Source organism: Athene cunicularia (assembly GCF_003259725.1).
Source record: "Athene cunicularia isolate RWA chromosome 4 unlocalized genomic scaffold, athCun1 chr4_part2, whole genome shotgun sequence".
Taxonomy (NCBI): Eukaryota; Metazoa; Chordata; class Aves; order Strigiformes; family Strigidae; genus Athene; species Athene cunicularia.
The window spans coordinates 24,467,961-24,489,156 of NW_020799099.1; the positions used below are offsets into that span (position 1 = coordinate 24,467,961).

The 21,196-nt window shown below is 38.0% G+C and overlaps 1 protein-coding gene across 1 annotated transcript in view; it reads right to left on the reverse strand.

Moving 5' to 3' along the window:
• Positions 1 to 19,989, reverse strand: part of GATB (glutamyl-tRNA amidotransferase subunit B) — a 65,529-nt gene extending 45,540 nt beyond the window's left edge. The window contains exon 1 of the mRNA XM_026847950.1: positions 19,958 to 19,989. Coding sequence (XP_026703751.1) covers positions 19,958 to 19,989 — 32 coding nt within the window. The remainder of the gene's footprint in view (positions 1 to 19,957) is intronic.
• Positions 19,990 to 21,196: the final 1,207 nt, after the last annotated feature.

A 21,196-nucleotide genomic window follows, 5' to 3' on the forward strand; every position in this document is an offset into this window, starting at 1 on the left:
GCCCCCCCCGCGCGCCGCCTGAGGCGTGGGCTGGGGCAGGCGGGAAGGAGGGAGCGCGGCTCTGGCGGCGTCGTGAGAGGTTCTGCTGCTCCTCGGGGGAAGGTGGGCAGACAGGTGCTTGTACTTGGCCATCACCAGGGGCTGGGGGAAGACTGGCTCCGCTCACCTTGTGGTAGATGGTCCCTCACCTTTGCTGTGGAAAGGTCTCCCCTGCCTTCGTGGCTCATGGCACCCTGTTATTAGGCAGGTGTAAGTTCTTCTCACACAGAGCTCTCCTGCGTACTTCCTCCCATTGAGGTGTTTCCCCAGGCACCCGAAAATACAATAGCGTTAGTGGGGGAAGCAGCTGTGTTACAATCTAAGAGGCTTTTGAGAGGTCTTGATATTTGTGTCTACAGGTCCTTTGCCTGTCCTGACAAAATGAACACCCTAGAAATGCTGGAGCACAAGACAGTGATTGTATTTGTGTCTTTCTTCAGCTGTTGCTTCAAGCGTCTTAGGCTCAGGTCCTCAAAGGGATTGTGTATGCTTTTCCTTTGGGTTCACACTGATACAAAATGAGCTGCTATTTTATAGATGATGTTTTATAGATCTTGGGCATCGAACGATACAGTACCATGCAGTTGAAATCTTGAATCTTGACTCTGTATGTAAAGCAGAAAGGTCTGGTCTCTGCAGGGCCTGGGGGTGTTATTGCTGCACAAATATATGGTAATAAAGAACACCATCCGGGGCATGTGCAAACTTCTTAAATGCTGTTTACACAGCTACATTGCCTAGACAATAGAATTAACAACCTTCTGTCCTAAGCCACAGGCCTGTGGAGCTTAAATGGGAATGTACATTAGCTGTTGCTTATGTCATCTTTGCTCTATGTCAGCTACTGCTAATAGAAGCTAATCAGTCACAGACATAGGAGTAAGACTGATTTCCTCCAGCAGAGGACAGTGGTGCACATAAGCACTTGGCAGTATCTTGCAACCTTTATGCCCTCTTGTCTTCCCAAGCTCACATATGCGATGTGGAGTGATTCAGAATCATGTGGAAGATAGTTTATTCAACTAAGAGAATGTTTTATAATGGTTGTTCCATAGAGCCGATTTTAGAATATATTTTAAATGAGTTAAATTGACAGGTGGTTCTTTATAAGAAGAACCAGTTGAGAGATACCTTCAGCAGACACTGATCTACAGTTATTTGTATAATATAGCTTAGTTTATTAGTTTGTCACATTCCTTTTCTTGGGGAATATCCCTCCCTTATACACCAAAGTGTGACCAAGAAAAAATTCCTTTCCGGTAGAGAGAACTGGCGACGTGGAGAATGAAAGGACATCGGAGGGACCCTTTCCCTTTCCTCCTGTTGTGAACCTCTCCACATATGAGATAACCTATTGCAAAGCCTGTATAGCATTCTTAAAGCCAATGGAATAGGTAAGAGTTTTTGATAATTTTGATATGAGGAAAACCCCATTGTCTTTTGAACTTGATGGGGGTCTATGCAATGTATTGTGATGAAGAATGCATTTCAGGCTAAACCTTTAGTGTATGATTGTTATTTCTGCAACAAATTTATTCCTTTAACAATTTTCCTTTGTGAACTCTGGATTTAATTATTATTTGATACTTGGGACTGACAGATCATTCCAAACCAGCTATGAGGATACATTCTGAATATAGTTCTAAAATGTTTTTACTGGTGTAAAAATGGTAAGTTTTGGATTATTTTACTTTCTTTTAAACGTGTTATCCTGATGTAATAGAAGATTTCATAAATAATAACTAAAAAGTTAAAACCTTATGAATATTAAAATCATGTTACTTAAAGCCTTACTCTGCCTTGACTGCACAGACTTCTGCCCTTTGTGCATATTATTTAAAAGGGAGTAGACAATACAAAATCCACCTTCTGCATCCCAAACAATTCCCCTGAAACTTTTAGCTGTATGGGTGCTGTCTTACATAGAGACGAGGATAGGAAAGTGCCATTGTTTGTAATTTAAATTGTCTCAATGCTATTTTAATTCCTTTCCCAGAAAAAAATCCTATGAAAAAGACCTTTTTCTTTGCAGCCCTGTGCCAGTGACCAAGTAGGTAATAAATGAAAGCTCACACATCCATATATATACAGGAAGCTGATCAATCACAGACAAGCAGGGAATAATTGCCTTTCCCAGCAGCTTACTTTGACGTACGAAAGGCTACATATTTGTTCCTTATATACCCTGGGCAGCAGCCTGTACTTTGCAGTGTGTTTATAGATCATGCTGTGGCTTGGAATAGGAAAGTATCTCCAGCACTGCATAAAGATTTGAACAATGGTAGTTCTGCACTAACTATGTAGACTTCTGTCTTAGAGAGGGTAGACCCAGGAGACAGTTTGCTCAGCGTTTCTTATTACTGTAGGAATTTAACCAATGCCTGAGAGGAAATTGGAATTTTGTAGAGGACAAAAACCCAACAAGATACCATTTAAGCCATAAACATGCAGTCTGTCCCATTTATTTGAAAGAAAATACCTTTGGATTTCAGTTTATAGGGTCTGAGCTCTAAATTCTGCTTTCTTGCAAGACATGTTTAGCATGCATACTTACTCCTTTTGTGGACTGTGAGATCTCCTTTTGGTATAGCAGGGAATGGGGTATTCAGACTGGGGTGTTTGTTAGATACCTCACAGGCTGCCTGCAGTGTCTTATTTCAGCATGTGAAAGAAGTAACAGGCAAGAACCTCTGTTAGATTTTGAAGCAGAAGGTGTGGCTTTTGGAAGAGTCGATCCATAGTCTATCAAATAATCAGACATTGCCCTACAGGGAAGAGTAATGAAGAGGATTGTTAAATTTGGAAGGAAACTATGGTAAGGGACGTTTTCAAACTTTTAGGCCCCTAAAATCACCTCTGTACCTTGAAAGCCTTTTTTCCTCTATAGGTATAAAGAGAGAAATTTTATTCTTTTTCTTCAACTTTCAGCTAATAAGGGCAATGATTTTCAGCCTGGACTATTGATTCAATTTGTCTATCTACCAATAGTGGGAGATGGCAAATATAAAAAAATATACCTAATCTTGCAGATTGGCAAAGGCTATTTCTCTTGGCCACAGGAGACAGTATTTAAGGAGCTAATAGAGCTGCCTTGTATGATCTGCTGGCCACGTGTGCATGCATGCATGCCGTGATAGATTGGATAATATAAAGGGCCTCATGCTTTGAGGGGTCTTGTATCAAAGTCTGTTAATACACCAAATGGCATCAATTTCTACTGACAGACAGGTAGTGCCATTTTGTTTCATAAAAGTGTTATTACTTGGGTTGAAGGGCCAGACTTGGCTAGAAAAACCTACCACAATAAACATATATGCACAAGCAATTTCTATAAACAGTAATGGAAATATGAAAGTAACATGCAGATACTGACATTACTGTAAGTGAATTCACTATTCCTCAAAGGTTGTGTTGTGGGAAAGAACCTGTATCTTTAGTTCAGCCCTGAGAAACCCTTATACCATGGCTCTTCTGTACTCGTTTTCACATGGTGTATCTTGCCTGGGAGTGCTGCAATGAGCAAGTGACTGCACCTGTGATTTGAATCAGGTGTTGGCAATCTTGAAAACTAGCACTTTGGTTCATAGTATACTCCTTGTCTCTCAGAACAATGAGTTAGTTGGAAGCAGAGTGGTTATTGGGTTTATTTTAGCTGGGGAGCCTTACATCCTGTTCCCTGAAGGTAAAGGCAGTGTTTGTTTGAGGGAGTTCAGCACCATTAACTTTGTCTTATGGTGAGTACTACTGCTAATCCTATTGTTTAATAAATTAAACTCTTTCTTTTTCCAGTGTGAAGTTTGGCTATTATAGGCATAAGAAGTTTTCCTAGTATGTCACTGCCATGTTGATAATGTATCTTGACTAAGTTATTAGAAAATTCATGTTATGAGCCTATACTACCTTTGGTGTGATTTCTAGCTGCCTAGGGATTAATTTCTTCTATTCAGAAATCAGTATGATTCATTTCTAGGGTGATTGCTCTTTTTGGTTTGGATTTCTTATTATATACTATGTTTCCTAAATGCTTGAGTTGTAATTTAGGAATCATGTTGGGTATATATTTAGATGCAGTTCTGTCTATAAGGAATATATTTTGGTGGTGGTGGTCTTCTTTTATAGTATGTTATTCAGGCTAATGGGAACTACATTTAGAAACATCAGAGAATAGACTAAAGTGTCTAGATTAGAGAGGAGTCCATAAACCTGTATGAATTTGATGTCTGTACTGTCCAAGATGGAGTATGCAGAAGAAAGTGATTAATAATATTTCAATTGATCTAACATTTACTAGTATATTCTCTCTAATTGTATCGGCATCTGCAAGAAAGCTTTTAAAATGTCGTTCTAGCCTTTGGTTTTCATTCTGTTCCATATAGTAAAGAACAAGGAAGAATAGGGAGGAAGCATGTGGAAGGGAGACTAATTTGTTCCTGTGTTTTATTACTTTATGCATTGTATTTTTGTGTATTCTGTTTCTTCTGTTTACGATTTGCAACTGAAATTTCAAAGAGCTATGTTATGTCTGAGGCTTGTTACTTGCTAAATTAAGAGCCATAACTCTTGTTACAAGTCTTGTTGCAGGCTATCTGTGACTAACATATAAAGTTAAGGATATAAGATTTCAGTAGCATATGGTTTTACATAACCAGTACTCAAACAAGAACTTTCTCCCTTGACCCTAGGATAAGGGAAGGAACTAAATGCTGTTGTACAAAGTACAAGACTAAATCCTGATCTTTGGTTTCTGAAGATAGTCTGATGTAGTCCTGATGTTGTCAAAGTATCTCATATTAGACAAACTACATCTTCCAAATGGCACTTGGGGTATATATTGTCCATTCTGATATCTTTTTAAATTGTTTACAGCTTCAGTTTCATATAGCCATTTATAAGATTCCAGATGATAACACCACCCCATGAAAAAATAGGCCCAAAGATCTATGCTAAATTTGTTAAAAAAGAAAAATTTTAGTTGAACAGTCAAATCAAGAATACATGTCAAGGTGTTTTCCCTGACTAAGGGATGGCATTAATAATCAACAAAACCTGCAATTATTATTGACTTCTCTGTCATGAATAAAGTGAAGGAATTGTTTGAAAGGGTTGTCAAGCAACATAATGCTTGGAGTATCCCAGTTACAATAATGACATTAGTTTAGTCTAAAATTAATTTTTTACTCAAAAACATTCTAAAGATAGTCTCAAGTGTTAAATCTTGTCAAGGTGCTGCTTTTCAGAGAGAGATTACTTGTAGGTTGAAACCAATTTGAAGAGGTTATATTCTAAAAGAAAATTATATTCTAGAGCCTTAGCACTGTGCTTCTAGGGGCTGGCTTTATTGTTCTTTGCACTGAGTTGTTTTTAATTGTCTGAAGCAATAAGGGTGTGAACTAAAACTGTTGACCAGATGGAACTTTGTGATTAATTACTGCACTAAAAGCACAGTAGAAATGTAAATGAAGGAAAAGAAGAAAAATGCTGCACATAAATGCTCAAAAGCTTTGATTAAATTTCCAGATCCTGAAGTGACAGTTTTGTCTCACCTTTTTTCTATGCAATAATACAGACTTTTGTTTTGCTTGTTTAGGTATGATTTGTAAGGGGTTATTTATTTTCAAGACTGTTAGTATATTCCTTGCCTTCACATGTGTAACCTATACCTTGAGTTATGCATCACCCAAGTGGGCTTGAAGAACATAGGGTGAAACCCTTATCCTGCTAGATATAAAGTCTTTGGGACTTTTTTTTTTTTTTTTTTTTTCTTAGTTGCACTGCTATCCTCATCTTTCCACAGTGCCTGTGGCATCTGAAGCAAAGTCTGATTTATGTTCTTTTTTTTAATAAGTGATAACAATGTTTGTGGTGTGTGTTTAGGTTTTTTCCTCTGTGATGTATTTATGCCATACATATGTGTTTGGTTACTTACAGTGAAATAAAAAATGTAAACATTGCTTCCTCCTGAGAATAAAAAGAGAATGGAAGCTCCCTTCAAACTGTTCATCCATCTCACAAATTTAAATAATACTTATTCCTATATAAGTGCCAAATACATATCAAAGTGACAAGTGAAATACAGAAGAAAGTACCACTTTGCTGTTCATTGTGAGGTTTTGGGGGCTTTGTTTGCTTTTCTGCAGACTCAGAAAGGCTCATTGCTTTTGAATCCTGGTTATGATTTCTCAATGGATCTGTCTGGTAAAGATAGTGAGTAAGACACAATCATTAACTGAGAGCTTGTAAGCAGAACCATGTTGTGACAACCTGGAGAAATGAGTGCCTTTGGGTACAAAACAGGGCAGAACATGGAGAAACAGGCCTTGTTCAAATAAAATTCTCTTGGACTTCAGTAAGAGTTTGGGATTGATACCAAAACTACTGCTAAATCAGAACCAGATAGTATGTGTTAGATAATTACAGTAATACATTTGCCTAAGGGACTTGAGACCAACCTTCTCAGTTTTGCCATATGCCCTTCTCTTTCTGAAGTATTCACATTTATAGTATGGTAGTACAGCTTTCTGTCTACACTAGTAGTATTTCCTCTCTCCCTGATGCTCACTGTAGTGACCTAAGTCATGGTAATGTCATATTGCGGGCTTTTGTACTTTTGACCTCCTCTTGTGTTTTATTCTACTACTGTGGAGATTAAGGCAATCCATAAGTGATTGCATAGGAAGACTTATTTCATCAGGGTAGTATCAGTATGAAGAGAAATGATACTCTACCAAATCATTAGACAATTCGTATGTTTGTAATGGATGTACAGAAGAACCTTTCTGCTAGGCCAGCCATGCAGTAGCAACTGTGTGTTGGAAGGCTATGTGATGTACCTGGCCTCAACAGCACCCTTTGGGTTACTTGCTTCCTGTGTTACTGAGCTGGAAATTCAGTGAGATGCTACTTTGAATAGATACGCAGCTGCCTTATGCATGGATGAAAGAAATACATCTGTGTTTCAAGAGATTTTATTTTTGCAGTTATGATCTGCTATCTTATGGTACTAGACAGGAACTGTCTAGTTCAGGGAGCACTTTGTTACCGCTATGAGTCATGCAAAGCTTACTATTTCTATTAGGCCCCGAGAAGGAGTGAATTAACTTCTTGGAGTCCTCTTCTCCAAAGCATGCTTTCTTACAATGTTCTGAACTGTGGAATTAAGCATTAATTGGGAAAAACACCATACAAAGCAAATAACCAGGAATTAAAACAAAGATTACGACTGTCAGTCTTTCAGTGACAAGAAAACACAGAGGACAAGAGCAGTACTAGAAGCTGTGCTCTGAAATATGCAGGTCTGGACATACTGTATTGTAAGTATGTGTATATAGTGTTTGGTTATGTAAAGTAGCTTATACTCTCACTGAAAAACAGTAAACTACCTTCCATGGTAGTTTCTCTGTGAATTCTGTTGTCTTGTAATTAGAATCATGTTTAATTGGTTTTTCCCAATAACTAAATGTCTCCCAGTCTCCAGCTGTTTAATTTTAAAATCCATGTTTATGCACAGAAAGCAAAGACATACATTTCAGGATGATTCTACTCTAACTTAAGAATAAGAACATTTCCACGTAAAATATAGTCAGTGTATCTACTAACCTCTTCAGAACTGAACACAAAATGAATTTGTTGTCTTTTTGTACCAAAGAGTGCTTGAAAGATTTGCAAATGCATGGTAGTAGCATAGTAAATAAGCAGCACATTGTGAATATATCTTTCAAAGGCCAAGGAATAGCTTATATGCTATTTTAAATTGTAGCTGATAGAAAACGTTTCCAGTTGGATCATGTATGAAGTAATTACTTTTGACAAGTTAATTTTGCAAGTGTCCAATTAAGCTATTCAGTCATAGCTTATCTCTTCACAGTGTGGCTGTATTCACTTAGATGTTCAGGCTTGAATTTCTATTATTCGTTTAAGCATGGATCCAAATCCATGCAATGTGAATTCATTGAAAGGGCAGTTCATAGTTTGAACGCCGACAAACCCAGATCACAAGACTGACTTAAATCGAGAAGTGTGAGGGTTTTTTTTTTCTTTTTTCAGTAGTACTAAGTGTTTGCTTCTTGGCTTCTATTTTTTTTTAGGCTGTTAAATTAAAGCTGAGAATATGAATCTGAAACTCACTTTAATTAACAATATAAAATCAAATTTAGGGATGTGTCTTCTCATGAAACCACCAGACTCCCAAAGCTGGGACTTTAAATGAAATATCAAATATAAAAATGTACCTTAGAATTAGAAGATATGGAACTACTAACTCTGTATCAATGTTATAAGGTAAATATGAAGAGAGTATGCATTATCGAATCTTTGAGATCCCAGGATGACACTAAGTATTTTCAGATGATAATAGAAGCTGTTGATTCACTGCTGTTGATAGCAGTGGAAATAAACCAAATCAGGAGCATACTGTGATTATTTAAAAGGTTCAAGGGCATCTGTAACCTGCTTCAATCAGTCAGGTGTTTGATTTTTAGGAATGAACTAATAATATGCATTAAAGATAGACTTTGGCCTCTAGAAGCTTTTAAAAAAGAACTTTAAAAAAAATTAGTATCCAGTGCTTATCCTCTGAGTAAGCAGAGCAAGATTAGGGAACTGCCACACAATTAATCAAGCTAGTGATTATACCATACTGAAAACTCTAGGGACCAAACTTACTGGGCCCTGGGCAGATAATTTACATCATTGGCCCTGGCATTAGTGCGGTGAATTCAACAAGATGTATGATAGTGATGGTAGCTAGTGTTTCTTATCTGTCATCTATTCATTTTTTCACTTGCACAGAAATGTCTCTAGTGATAAGGGGACCAGGTCAGAGCATAACTGAACCTTTATGGTTCTTTGCTGCTGACACAGCAGTTTGTAGGCTGCTGTTCTAAATCCCCCTGAGGAAAAAGAGAGAAGCATGTTCATCACAGACATGACAGAAAACCTAGACTAATGGTTTTGGACTTCTTCCTGCCCCCCCCCCCCAAGCCTACTGCCCAAACCTGAGAGAGACATTGAGCCTATCCCATCCTACCCCCCATCCCCCATTATGCTTAAATTCATGTAGACACTTACACACAGATTCATGTACCTGAGTGGCTCTTTCCAGTCAAGACTTTAGTACTTTCAAGTTCTTTCAATTCCTTTGTCTGTTTTGAAACTTAAGCTATAAATGGATCTTGACAGCAGGTTTCACACAGGGATCTAGATATCAGGCTGTATCATCCTACACACATTGGATTGGTTTCGTATCTCTTCTGCAACTTGGGTTGACACCTGTCTGAACACAGCAAAAGCCTAGCTTTCCCTTGTGTGGCTGGAAGTCACTAACATGAGAGGAGGGGCAGGCCAGGCCAGAACACATGTTGGGGAAGGTAATTGGAACTTTTGAACCTGACATGGATTTCTAAGATTGACAGATGAGCCCAGCAGATTTATCACCAAGTTTCATAAGTGCCACCCATCAATGCAGTCTTTAAGTAGCAGTGATTTTTTTTTTTTTTTTTTCCCTCCCCTGGAATCTGTGTAGCTTGACTTTTTTGGAAGCTCTGCACTCTGAAGAAGACACTCCACTATAATTTACCAAGTGGCTCAGGATGCCAAGAAACTTTGTCTCCCCAAAGGCTTTTGAGTTTATGTTCATTCCCCATGCTATTTAAATAACCATTGACCTAGGCTTCCTAAACATGGCTTGTCTAATGGTATTTATCTACCTACTTATTAAACCAAAAAAATCTGACCTTCAGTATTTGTCCACTGGGCTATGTCTCTTACAAAATTAATCTTAGAGAAAACTGAAAATCACTTAATATATTGGCTTTTATATCCAACTGTGGAATTATCTGGAGGATAATAGTAGTATAAATCTTCTACCCAAATTTTTACAGCATTGTTTTTAATTTTTTTCAACACAGTTACAGTAGGTCTGTGTTCAGGTTCATATTGTTCCCCTTTGCATCATTGATTGTATGTAAGAAAATAACTGCAAAAAGCATGGTGTTCCAGGGTACACCTCTGACCTCTGTTTTGGCACAGATAATGTGGTAACTTCTGACCAGTAGTGCAAACGCACACTAGTTTTAGTATAATTACCCTTCGCTGAGGCAAGAAAGCGTCCCTAAATTCCATTCCAAGGACAGCAAAGGAGAAAACAAATGGAACTCCCATGGCCCGAATTTTAGCAACAACAGCATTAATGATGTAGAAGAAATATGTATTGCAGGGCCTTTGAAAGTACATTAAACCTATGAGGGTTTTCCAGGTAAAAAAGCATGTTCAGATAGTGCAGTCTTAATCAGATTGTCCCAAAGTTGGTGTGAGGAAGCTGAAAAGGCAGTAAGGTTTCAGCTGAAGAAATAAAGTGTTGTGTTCCTCTGAGTGTTGGCAGTGCAGGACTTCAGAAAAACTGGTTAAGTACAGTTGGATTAAAATGTGATTTGAAACCAACCTGATGCTCTTCTAAGTTATAATGGGAGTCAAATTGCTTCTCAGCAGTCCTGTATGTTAGCAAAATGCTGACATGGCTGAATGCTTTCTTCCCATGATCAGTGGCAGTGAACAGAATTGTGGTGTGGTTGAAACTTGGTTTTCATCAGTGCTATTTGAAATCAAATTGTGGCGTGATGAGAACAGTGTTGTTAGAGCCCCATGAAATGAATATAGTCTAGGCTGGTATCCAGTCTGGAAAGTCTCTTCACTAGGTAGAAGATTTTATGAATGGGCTGCACCTGCTCTGATGCCCAATAGTAAACTGGGGACTGCAGTGCCTGATGTCTTATGTCTTAGGCTCCATCCTGCTTGGACTACTGACTTGCCACATCAATTATTACAGATGTAATACAGTAATTGTGTATTGCATGCTGGCAATGAGTTGTGTATTTGTTTTTGATGTCTAGATTCAAAGACATTTTAACCTTCAGTTTCAGAGTTTCTTCACATATTTCATAAATAACATCATTAGTAAAATTTAGTACTCTTGTGCTTTCTATTTTATGTTGCTGCACTAGTATTTAATTAATCTTCATTAGTTATATAATCATTAGCATAGGCAAACACTTGGGGCTGGATTCATTGTCCATGTAATGTGTGGTACAGTGATTTAAATGCAGGAAAAATTGCTCTCTAGGGTATTTAAGTAAGGGGGGAGTCTAATTTACGTATTGGGACAATTTAGGGTTAGCCAAACAGTAGCTGACAGCCCATTCAATTAGATTGTAATGGAAATGGAGGGAAAACATCGTCAGCAGAGGAAATGTAGTTTACTGAAATATGTATGTTTGGGTCTTTATGGGAGTTCCTTAGGAAAGGGGAAGTGAGTACCCTACCTGTTCTTCCCTTCTTTTGAATGATCTTTTACAGTCCAACCCAATCTGAATATAGTCACCAAGTGAGTCTCTACTAGGGTGGTAGCAGCATTGTCAGCTCTGCTATTAGATCTTGGGAACAGGCAACTTATTTTCTCCATGTGTGTGTCGGGCGTAAGCACCATCTCTTGCAGCAGAGAATGAGCTGTGTGTTTATGCTTTGGTGTATCGGCACAAGTCACAACAGAAAGGGTATTTGTGCTCAGGTGCTGGACTGTGGGGAGGGCTGGAGGAGATACAGTCATGGTATTGCCATCTTGTCTAGGATTCCAGTTGTGCTGCTTCTACATTTGCTCCAGCAGTAGAACAAGCTATTTGCTTATTTTGTGCCTTGGCATAGGCATGTGAAACTAATGGCACACTCATCCTTTCAATTCGGTGAGCTTGAGGTGCAATTTACTACTCATGAATATGTTGTTTGACTGTCCTTCACAAAAGTAGATGAAGTCCTAGATGCTGATAATAGTGTTTGTGTTGAATTGTTTCCTCGTTCCACAGTTAATCTTAAGGATGGAGGAAAATATATTTTGGGTCAAACCCTTCAGTCTTTTCTAACCTGAGTAATTCCTTGATTGCACAAATAATCCCATAAAAGGTCATACTAATAGAGACTAGTCCCTCAACTGGACACACATCTTAAACTATTAAAAAAATAAGCTTGTGATGTAGCAAGATTTTAAGACAAAATAAGCTTAAGTAGCAGTCTGACTATAATATTAACTTGCCAGTTTTGTCCTGTACAGTTGCACGAATTTGGTAACATTCATCCTACTGGAGCCTGTAGGCATCTTGTTGGTTGTTAGTTCTTACTAGAAAATAAGTAATGGAGCTAAGAGGTTAATAAGTGCAGTGGTGCAACAGCTACTTTTATAAAGAAAAAGACCTCCAGAGACTTCTTGCCAGTGTGCAAAGCTTCATATACTTTAGTGATAAATAATAAAATTATTTGCCCCATCCTCCCCCACACTTATTAATGCTATTGCACTACCCATTAATAAACCTTTTAATGAACTCTCCCCTATCTACCACCACCTTCTTCCACAAATAAATACTAGAGTTTCCTAAACACTTTGAGAAGGGAATCAGGTTATCTGTTTGGCGTGCTGTGATTTATTTGACGAGCACAGAGAAGGATAGGGCATGCAAATATTGCAGTGTTCTTGCTTTGTTACTTATGAAATTTCTCTTTCTTAATTTCCTTTATTTCAGTTCCTAAACACAATTAGTATGTACATGTATGTGTCAGGTGAAAGATGATGTGTATGTCTCCCTAGAATTTACATAGCCTTTCAAATTTTTTGGAAGAGGGAAATGAAGCACAGTACACTGGATAAGGTGACAACTTTTGATGTATTGCTTTTCAGCTGCAGTAATGCATAGCTTTGGTTTAGCAAGAATATACTCGGACTTTACCAACCTTCAAGAAGTCTTACAGTGGATTGTACTTCCAAATTATTACTTTAGGCTATTTTTTCCCCCTCAAAAATTCAGGTATTTTCTATAGGATTTTTATCCAATAGAATTTTTTTTCAGATAATACTAGGCATTGTTTTTGAGTCCTCAAATGTGGTGGTTCTGCTTGCAGCAGCTTTCAGTGAGTGAATGAATACTTGCACTATCCTAGGCCACAAAGTGGGGATAGGCTAAAATGGGTAACAGTTACATGTTACAGAACACTTTGGAAACTGAAGGGAGTATGAAAAGAAACAGGAAATACTCTTGGATTACAAAAAGTCACCTGTCTGGGCCTATACTCTGGTGGGGTTCCTGACCAGTGTTTGTCTAACCTGTTCCCAAGGACCACCAGCAATAGATATTCCTACCTCACAAGCAACTTTTATTTCAGTCCTTCACTATCTTTACTAAAGCAAAACTTTCCTAGTATTTACCACAAATCTCTTTTTTGCTGTGATTAAAACTACTACTTTGTGTCCTATCTGCAGTGGATGTGCAGAACAAACAAATCCCTCCCTTTTTTCAGCATACCTTTTATAATCCACTAAGACTCTTACTGGTATGTTTCCACTTGATCTCTTAAAGCTAAATAGTCCTTTCTCTGTCTTTCCTCATATCTGATCTCTCTATTTAGATCACTGATCTCTTTCTCTGAACTCTCTCCATGTGGTCTGTTTCTCCTGAAATGTCATACCCAGATGTGAATCCATGGTTTAGCTGATGCATTACTTGTGCTGAACATAGTTACTTCATTTATCTTTCAGATTATTTTGATGTTTACAGATGGCACATCTGCTTTTCTTACTGTATGGTACTAAAAGAAACATAAAATTATTTAATTTGTATTTGTGACCCAATGTAATCAACAGATTCTTCCAACAGCACTGATACCTGTTCTCCAGGCAGACACTGATAGGAAGCTGTTCTCCAGTGTGTGTTTGAGCAGTTAATAATTCCTGCCTAAGTGTACAAACTTGTGACATGAACACTTTCCAATTACTATTAAAAGTTATGTAGTCTTTCTTAAGACTAATTGTTCATGTTGAGAAAAAGCAGGTTCTAGTCCTCCCTGTAAGAGAAATGATTGCAGTACAGAAATAATTTTTATGATGATAATTGAAAAAAAATTAGATGGTGAGTCAGTCTTCTCTAGGGGATTTTTCTGGGATTTAATGCTGTTGTAGTCCACTTGACTTCTCAGTAGCACATTGAGATTTCTGAGTAGTGTATGTTTTCGTATTTTGCCCCCTATTCTGAAGTAGTTGGAAGAGAAGACTTGTTTTGAAAATCTGTCTTTGCAAACTTACAATAGCCTTGCAGTCAGAGGTGATGATCACAGAATTTTCACAATATGGAGTAACCACAATATGGTTTGTCCTGTTGGATCCAAAATTGTCTGTTAGAATTTCAGAAGCTTATAGTTTTAGGGATGTGATGGTCTTTTTAGTTTTCTGCTATTTCATTTTCGTGATGGTCTGTTATAGGATTGAAATATGAGTGTAAATTTTAATGTTAGAATATGCATGAGTTTTAAGAGTTGTTTTTAGAGATAATCAATACTTTGGGAAACAACAAAGAAATAGAAATGATTAGCGAAGAGGACTCTAATGGACTGGGGTTTGTGCAGGAAAGCAAGCTCTGCTCACCTGTCTGGGGCACTTGAACTGCATATGATAAATAGATTGTAAGACCTCCTCTGCCCAAAGTTCTTGAGAAACCGTCACAGTACAACCTAGTAAGTATGGTTGACTAGATGGAAAGAATATGATCTTCTCCCAGACCGTAGCATACATAGACTTCATTCAGAGGATAGACTTTAGAAACAGAAAGAAAAGCAGCAAGTCTTTAATCTCCTAAGCAGGAGATGATTTAAAAAAGCCACCAAACTCAAACAAAAAAACAACAAACAAGAACAACAAAAAACTTAAAAGGGGAAAAAATGAAGTGGTGCTAGTTGTCACAGTAGTCTGGGAACTGTCCAAAATTTAAAATGCTTTCTCCTTTCTCAGTAACTTGGGTATTTCCATTGTCATTCTTGGTCACTAAAAAAGCTGTTCTTTTGAGACCTCTGTGGGGACCAAGATGTGCAACATCTGGACTTTTACTGTCAAGCTGATCCCCAGATCAGAGGTAGTAATGCAGGCTCATGAGACTATGATGTGGATTATTAATATTTACTTTTATTACTGTGATCCTGTGGATTTTGTAAAAAAGAACTATAGCTGTTGTGAAATTCAGTGGCTGATTTGCATATATTGTTGCATAATTGGAACAATAAAGATTGAGGTGAGATGCAATAAATTGCCCTAGTGATAATTTTTAAAGCACCATCTGTAGCCTGATACTTCTGCATCTTTAAAAGTCATATTCAGGAATCTGTTGTGTGGCATAGAGGTGGCTCATTCTGTATTTGTCTGCTGATCAACAGTAGCCTGTGTTGGTGGGGTTACTTCCACAATGAAAGACAATGGTACTTATTGCTGGTTTTGGAACAGAAGCACTCCCCACAGGCTATAACATAGTGTTTTATTTTGATTGTCAATTTCCCACAAGACAGTTTCCTGAAAAGGGTGAACAATAAACCAAATGCTCATTACTGGGCTTCATATATTTGAACATAACACAGTAATCTGATAGAATTGATTCAATTCCATGAACTAGAATATGGTGATGATGATATTTTAGGTGCACTGTACAAGGAAAACACTCTCGTGTCATGTACTTATCTAGTGACCTTCAAAGCTGACCGTTCAGTGTTACTGAATCTTAATACAAAAAACCAATAGAACAAACAAAAAGAACACCCACTCCATACAACACCCCAAACCAAACAAAGTCAACCCTCAATCTCTTAAGAGTAAATCCCAGATCCCCTGAAGATATTAGTCAAAGTTGATGTCAAGGAATCCATATTTAATTTGCATACCTTTCACCCTCAGCTTCTATTCCTTTTATTAGCTTTTATTCCTTTATTGGGCCAAAATCAGCTTAAGTCATATTGCCTATTCTTAGTGCCAGCTATAAAAGCAGAACCTTATAGGGTAGTAGCAGAGTAAAAGGAGAAATAAGTTTCTGTTCCAGGGAATTTGAAAGATGTGTTATCATTTGACCAGTTATCTGTTACCAGTTACCAGTTTAGAGTGAGCTCTGCAGTCTGTTGTTGTCCTTGCTGTGCTGGTGAGAAATATCACCAAGAAGTATATGTTATGCCATCAGCTAAACCTTTGAGCACCTTAAATTAGCAGTTGCCCCCACAAGAAGCCTACCTCTAGGAAGGTTGAGAATATGTCATAGGGTAAGCATACTTAAAATGCTAATTTTAATGCATTGTTGTGCAGTGGCAGTACACTTGTCAGTCAAACTGGCATCCTGTTGTGCTTGCATCCATGTAAAATAATCGAAGTGCCAGGCTGAAAAGTGTAATTAAGAGAAGGCACAGGGTAGCCAGAGCAGAACTTGCGTAATGTGTGTTACAGTGTGGCACATGACTATTATCCCTGGTAATCTCAGATTGCAGTATTTTGCAATCTTGGCATTTACCATGGCTTTCATTCAGAAGAGCAGTATTTTATTCTATTGATATCTCACCCATAGCTGCCGGGCACTTACTGGTCTGCGGTATCGGTAACGTAAATGTATTTCTATCATATGATACTGAGAGGCAAGTTTATAGCATTAAACAAAAAATTAGTATTGATACAAGCTTTGAAAAGGTTTCTTCCAATTTGGCTAGGTTTTCTTATTTACAAGAAAAACAAAAACAAAAGAAAAGCTTGTGTAGTATTTGCCTAGTAGTTAGGATTCATTTTGTATAGTGCTGGTCTGTTAGAACTTGGTTACTGAATGAGGTAGAGCCTTACCCCACCCCACCACATGTGCCTTAAGATAGTGCCTGAGATAAATGTATAATGGGTCCAGACAGGACAGTAAATTCTGAGACCTAAAAAAGGAAGGATTTTAGTAGGTATTTGTGCACCTATATAATTTGAACTCCATTGTGCTATGTGTAGTGACCTTTCTCTAACCACAAAAGGTAACTCCATGTGACTCTCATTTGAAAAATATTTCAGATTCCACTGTTTTCTGCCCTCAAGTTATATTTTGACTTGTTTATGCTAAAGCTTGATGCAGTAGTTTCTGAAATTAGTATGCTGTTAAAAAGGATGGATGGAGTTGAAGCCTATAACAAAAACTGGTGGAAAAGATTAAGGATTTGCGAAAGCCAGGTGAAATGTCTTACAGAAATCTTTATTGCAGATAACCTTAATTCACTGCAGAATAAAAACTATGGAAAATAGCATTCATTCCTACAATGATAAGCAGTAAGTGCTGAAGATTCTGTATTGTATAATTTGTCTTTAATCTTAAGAAGTGTTTTAGCTTATTTCAAGTGTTTTTTTGCAATGGTTTGTTTCGTGTCTTTTGTTATAAACCTGAGCCAAAACCCTTTAAAGTCAATGAGAAGATAATATTTCACCTTTACATCAATTGGCTTTGGATCCAATACTATGACTCATGAGGCTCTGTGGAGTTCTTATTATTGCACTTGACTGATAATACAGTGGCCATTCAAGTAGCCAGAAATTTGAACAGTTCTGGAAAATTGAACTCTTCTCAGCTTGCACATAATAGAAAACAAATTTGGATTTAAAAAAAATTATTTTGCCTTTCTATATAAAGATGTTCTTTGGGTATGACTTGTACCATTGTGGATAATGCAAATGTAGTATCAGGCAGTGCTTAAACTTCAGTACCTCTCTGTATTATATTCTGTGAAGATTAAATCCTTTAACTCACTTGCCCATGCTTGGTTTTGATTGTAGCCTTTTTAGCAGTCTATAACTCAAGTAGAATACAAAGAAGTGGGGAAAGGAGAAGTAGAAGGCTAGCAGATAATCAAATGTAAAAGGCCTCTCTTCAGACTGATAGTGCCGTGTTCAGGAAAGGCCATGTTTTGTGAATTGGTTCTTTCTTAGACACCTTCATAGTACTTGGTTCCTGTGCTTCAGAGTGTTCTGTCATCCCAGACATTCATGAGAAAGAAAGAAATTATTTTAGTGAAGGAATGTCATTCGCCATCAGATTAAGCTTCAGGATACTAATGACCTTTTTTTATAGGCAAAGGGTGTATGAATGAAATCCAGGGTGTGACAACATTCCTACTAATTTCAGCAAGACTATGTTGTTCTTGTCTTCCACAGCAGGGAATGTTACTTTCCTGGATTGCTGTTTTGTTTTGTTCATATTTTCTCTTGTACTATCTGTGGTGATGAATGCTGGTGAGATTACATGTGCCACCAGTCTGCTGTCTGGGGGTTTTTTGTTTGGCTTGGTTTGTCTGTCTCTTTTTTTTTTTTTTTTTTTTTTTTCCCCCTAATTTATTAGATTTAGTGTTTAGTAGACAGTCTAGTAGATGGGATCTCAGGCTTATATTCTTAAGTCAATCCTTTTACTTCTAGGTTGGTGTATCACATCAGCTGTGATAAAGCACTAGTATCATCTCATTCTTCAGTAGCCAGTGTGAAGAACTACTGACTGCAGTGATGTTGATAATGGATATGTTGGGTCACTGACCATTGCTGTAGCTGGCACATGGGGTAGTCTTGAAGAGAATGGAAAGTGGAAGCTCCTCTACTTTCTTACTTTTATTGGAGAACTGATGTGAACTGCCTTCATGCAGTGTTTTGCCTACACCATATAACTCTGCATAAATTCAGCTTTCACAGTTTTTAATCTATCCCACTCAAGTTTAGTACAAATTACATTGGAACTACTGGTTTTGGAATGCAAAAGGTTTATGCTCTGTAAGGGTTTTAATGTTGAGATCTTCTGTGTACCTGTATTTACTTTAGTAGAAAGCCACAAAGCATGAGGAAAAGGAAAATCCTGTCACATGTGATACTGTCCAACTGCAGTGTGATTATATCCATTGCATGTGTTGTATGTCTGCTCATACATGCTGCGTGCCCTGGCTATTCTCAGTCACTGTATAATGCTTGCACAAAGCTATTCCTTGGTGCTTTAAAGAATAAAGTTAAGTGCAGCTTGCTTATTTGAATGAGAAAGTGGTATTTCAGCCTTACTTAGGACTTTTTGCTATGCAGTTAATGGTTTATTTTGACCAGATGCTCAGAAATAAGCAGAGGTGTTTTGAACAGGTAGATATTATGGTGAGTTTATAGTAGTGATCACAAACCATTTCTAAACTGTACCACACCAGCTGCCTAGAAGAACGCCGTGTCCTGTTCTGAATGCTGTGTTAATTTGAGGGAAATGGACTCTGTTTCTTTGTTCCTTTGCTTGACATAGAGAAGGAACCTATTCCAAAAGTTGCTTTGTTTTACTAGGAGGAGAGTTGGGTGAGAGAGATGCTGAAGTTTCTGCTTGTGTTAGAATTTCATGACAGTATGTAAGCAGTTATATCTCTCCTGAGCTGTCAGTAGCTCAGAGTCTTCTACTTTGATTAGAGGCGTGACTAAAAAAATTACCATAATCCACTGACAGGCATGAAGAAAGCCATAATAAGTCTGATAACAATGTGTCAGTTAAGAGGCTATTATATTTTACTGCCTTACTACAGCAGACTAAAAATCCATTCAAACTTACCATTGATATAACTAAAGCCTTTTAGAAACCTGCCGCCTGCTCTAGTCTTAATAATACTTATTATGCCAATGGGAGAAAGAACTAAAATATGCACCTGTTTACATGAGCATTTAGATGTCGACAGTTTTACTTCAGGCATACAGAGTAGCTACAAATAGAGGGCCTTGGGTTTTTCCTTTTGAAAGCTGGAAACTTACAGATCTGTACTAGAAGGGAAGCACAGAATGAAGAGTATGGCTTTGAAACATTATGCAATGACAGATCAGGCCTGCAAAGCCCTTTTTGTGGCAACTTCACAGGATACTAGGTATCTACAAAAGGAGATGTGCTCCCTACTTAAATGTCTACTCCTTTTTCCTGTCACCCCCTAAACAAAAATGTTTTCAGGTTAAGTCAGTACAGGGTTTTGGAGGCCTTATGTCAATGGAGCTTTTAGTGTCTGGTTTTTGGTTTTGGGGTTTTCTTAAAATTTTTCAGTATTTCAGTTGGAGATATTTTTTTACCTGGCCATTAGATTCAACAGGCCAAAGTTCATTGTTAGCTGTCTGCACTTTGGGTGCAAGGTGGGTTGCCCAGAGAATGTGTTGATCCTCTGGCATAAATTAAGCAGTTTAAGACACAAATTTGCGATGTGCTTTTCCTGATGTCCAGTTGGAACCTTTGAAGCTGCAGATTGTGGTCAAGACAGCTTGAAATATCATCTGCTACTGGCAAGAAGAATGTGGCTGCATTAGCACTGTATCCCTTCTAGCAACCGTTAGCCTCTTTGCTGAACTACAGAAACCCAGCTCCATCAATTGCTCCTTACAAATCATGTTCTCTAGGCTGTGACATCTTGGTGACCCTTCTCTGGATGTCCTCAAATTAACCATATCCACCTGGAACTTGGCAGATTCCTGTTGCTTTCCCAGCATGCTGTAGAGGGGAGTTAGTAACTCCCCTTGATCTGCTGGCCACACTTCTGATATAGTCAAGTACTCTGTTTGCCTTGGTCACTGAATGAACATTCATAGCTCATGTTCAGCTTGGTGTTTGCTAGATCTTGGATTCCTTTCAATGGGGCTGAAACTTACCCAGCTGCTTCCCAGCATATATAGGTGCACAGGTTTATTTCACCCCAGGGGCAATATTATTTTGTATTCTGGATTCTTCTTGTTATTGCTGGACTGTTATTGAACAGTATGGACCTCAGTATCAATCTCAAATTTTTCTGACTTTTGACTGTCAGCCATTGAGCAGTCAGTACTCAGCAGTACTCTTTGAACCCATCAGTCCAGCCCATTTTCAGCCTACCTAGCAGTCTGTTATTTCAACCCATACTTCTTAAGCTTCCAGAAACCTTACTAGAATCTAGATAGATGGATTATATCTACCACTCTCCCCTTCTCCAGCTAGCTAGTTTGTAGATTGGCTAAGTATGGCTTGCTCTTATAATTCGGTGCTGATTTTTCCTTATTACCTACTTGCTTTGTGTGTGTTTTGGAAATTTATTCAAAGTGGATGTGCTCCATGGTCTCAGGTGAAATTGTTCCTTGAGTTCTCTTTACTTAAGCACCAGTGTAGCACACTAAAAAGAAAAAAAAAATCAGTGACTGGTCACCATGAATTTTCATAAATTATAATTTACTATCAGATTGGCTGACATGTTCAGGCCCTTTAGGGTTCCAGGTTCTGTTTGGTCCTATGGACTTGAAAAAATCCTGCTCCTATAAGTAGTCATAACCTGTCACTCTTCGATTGTA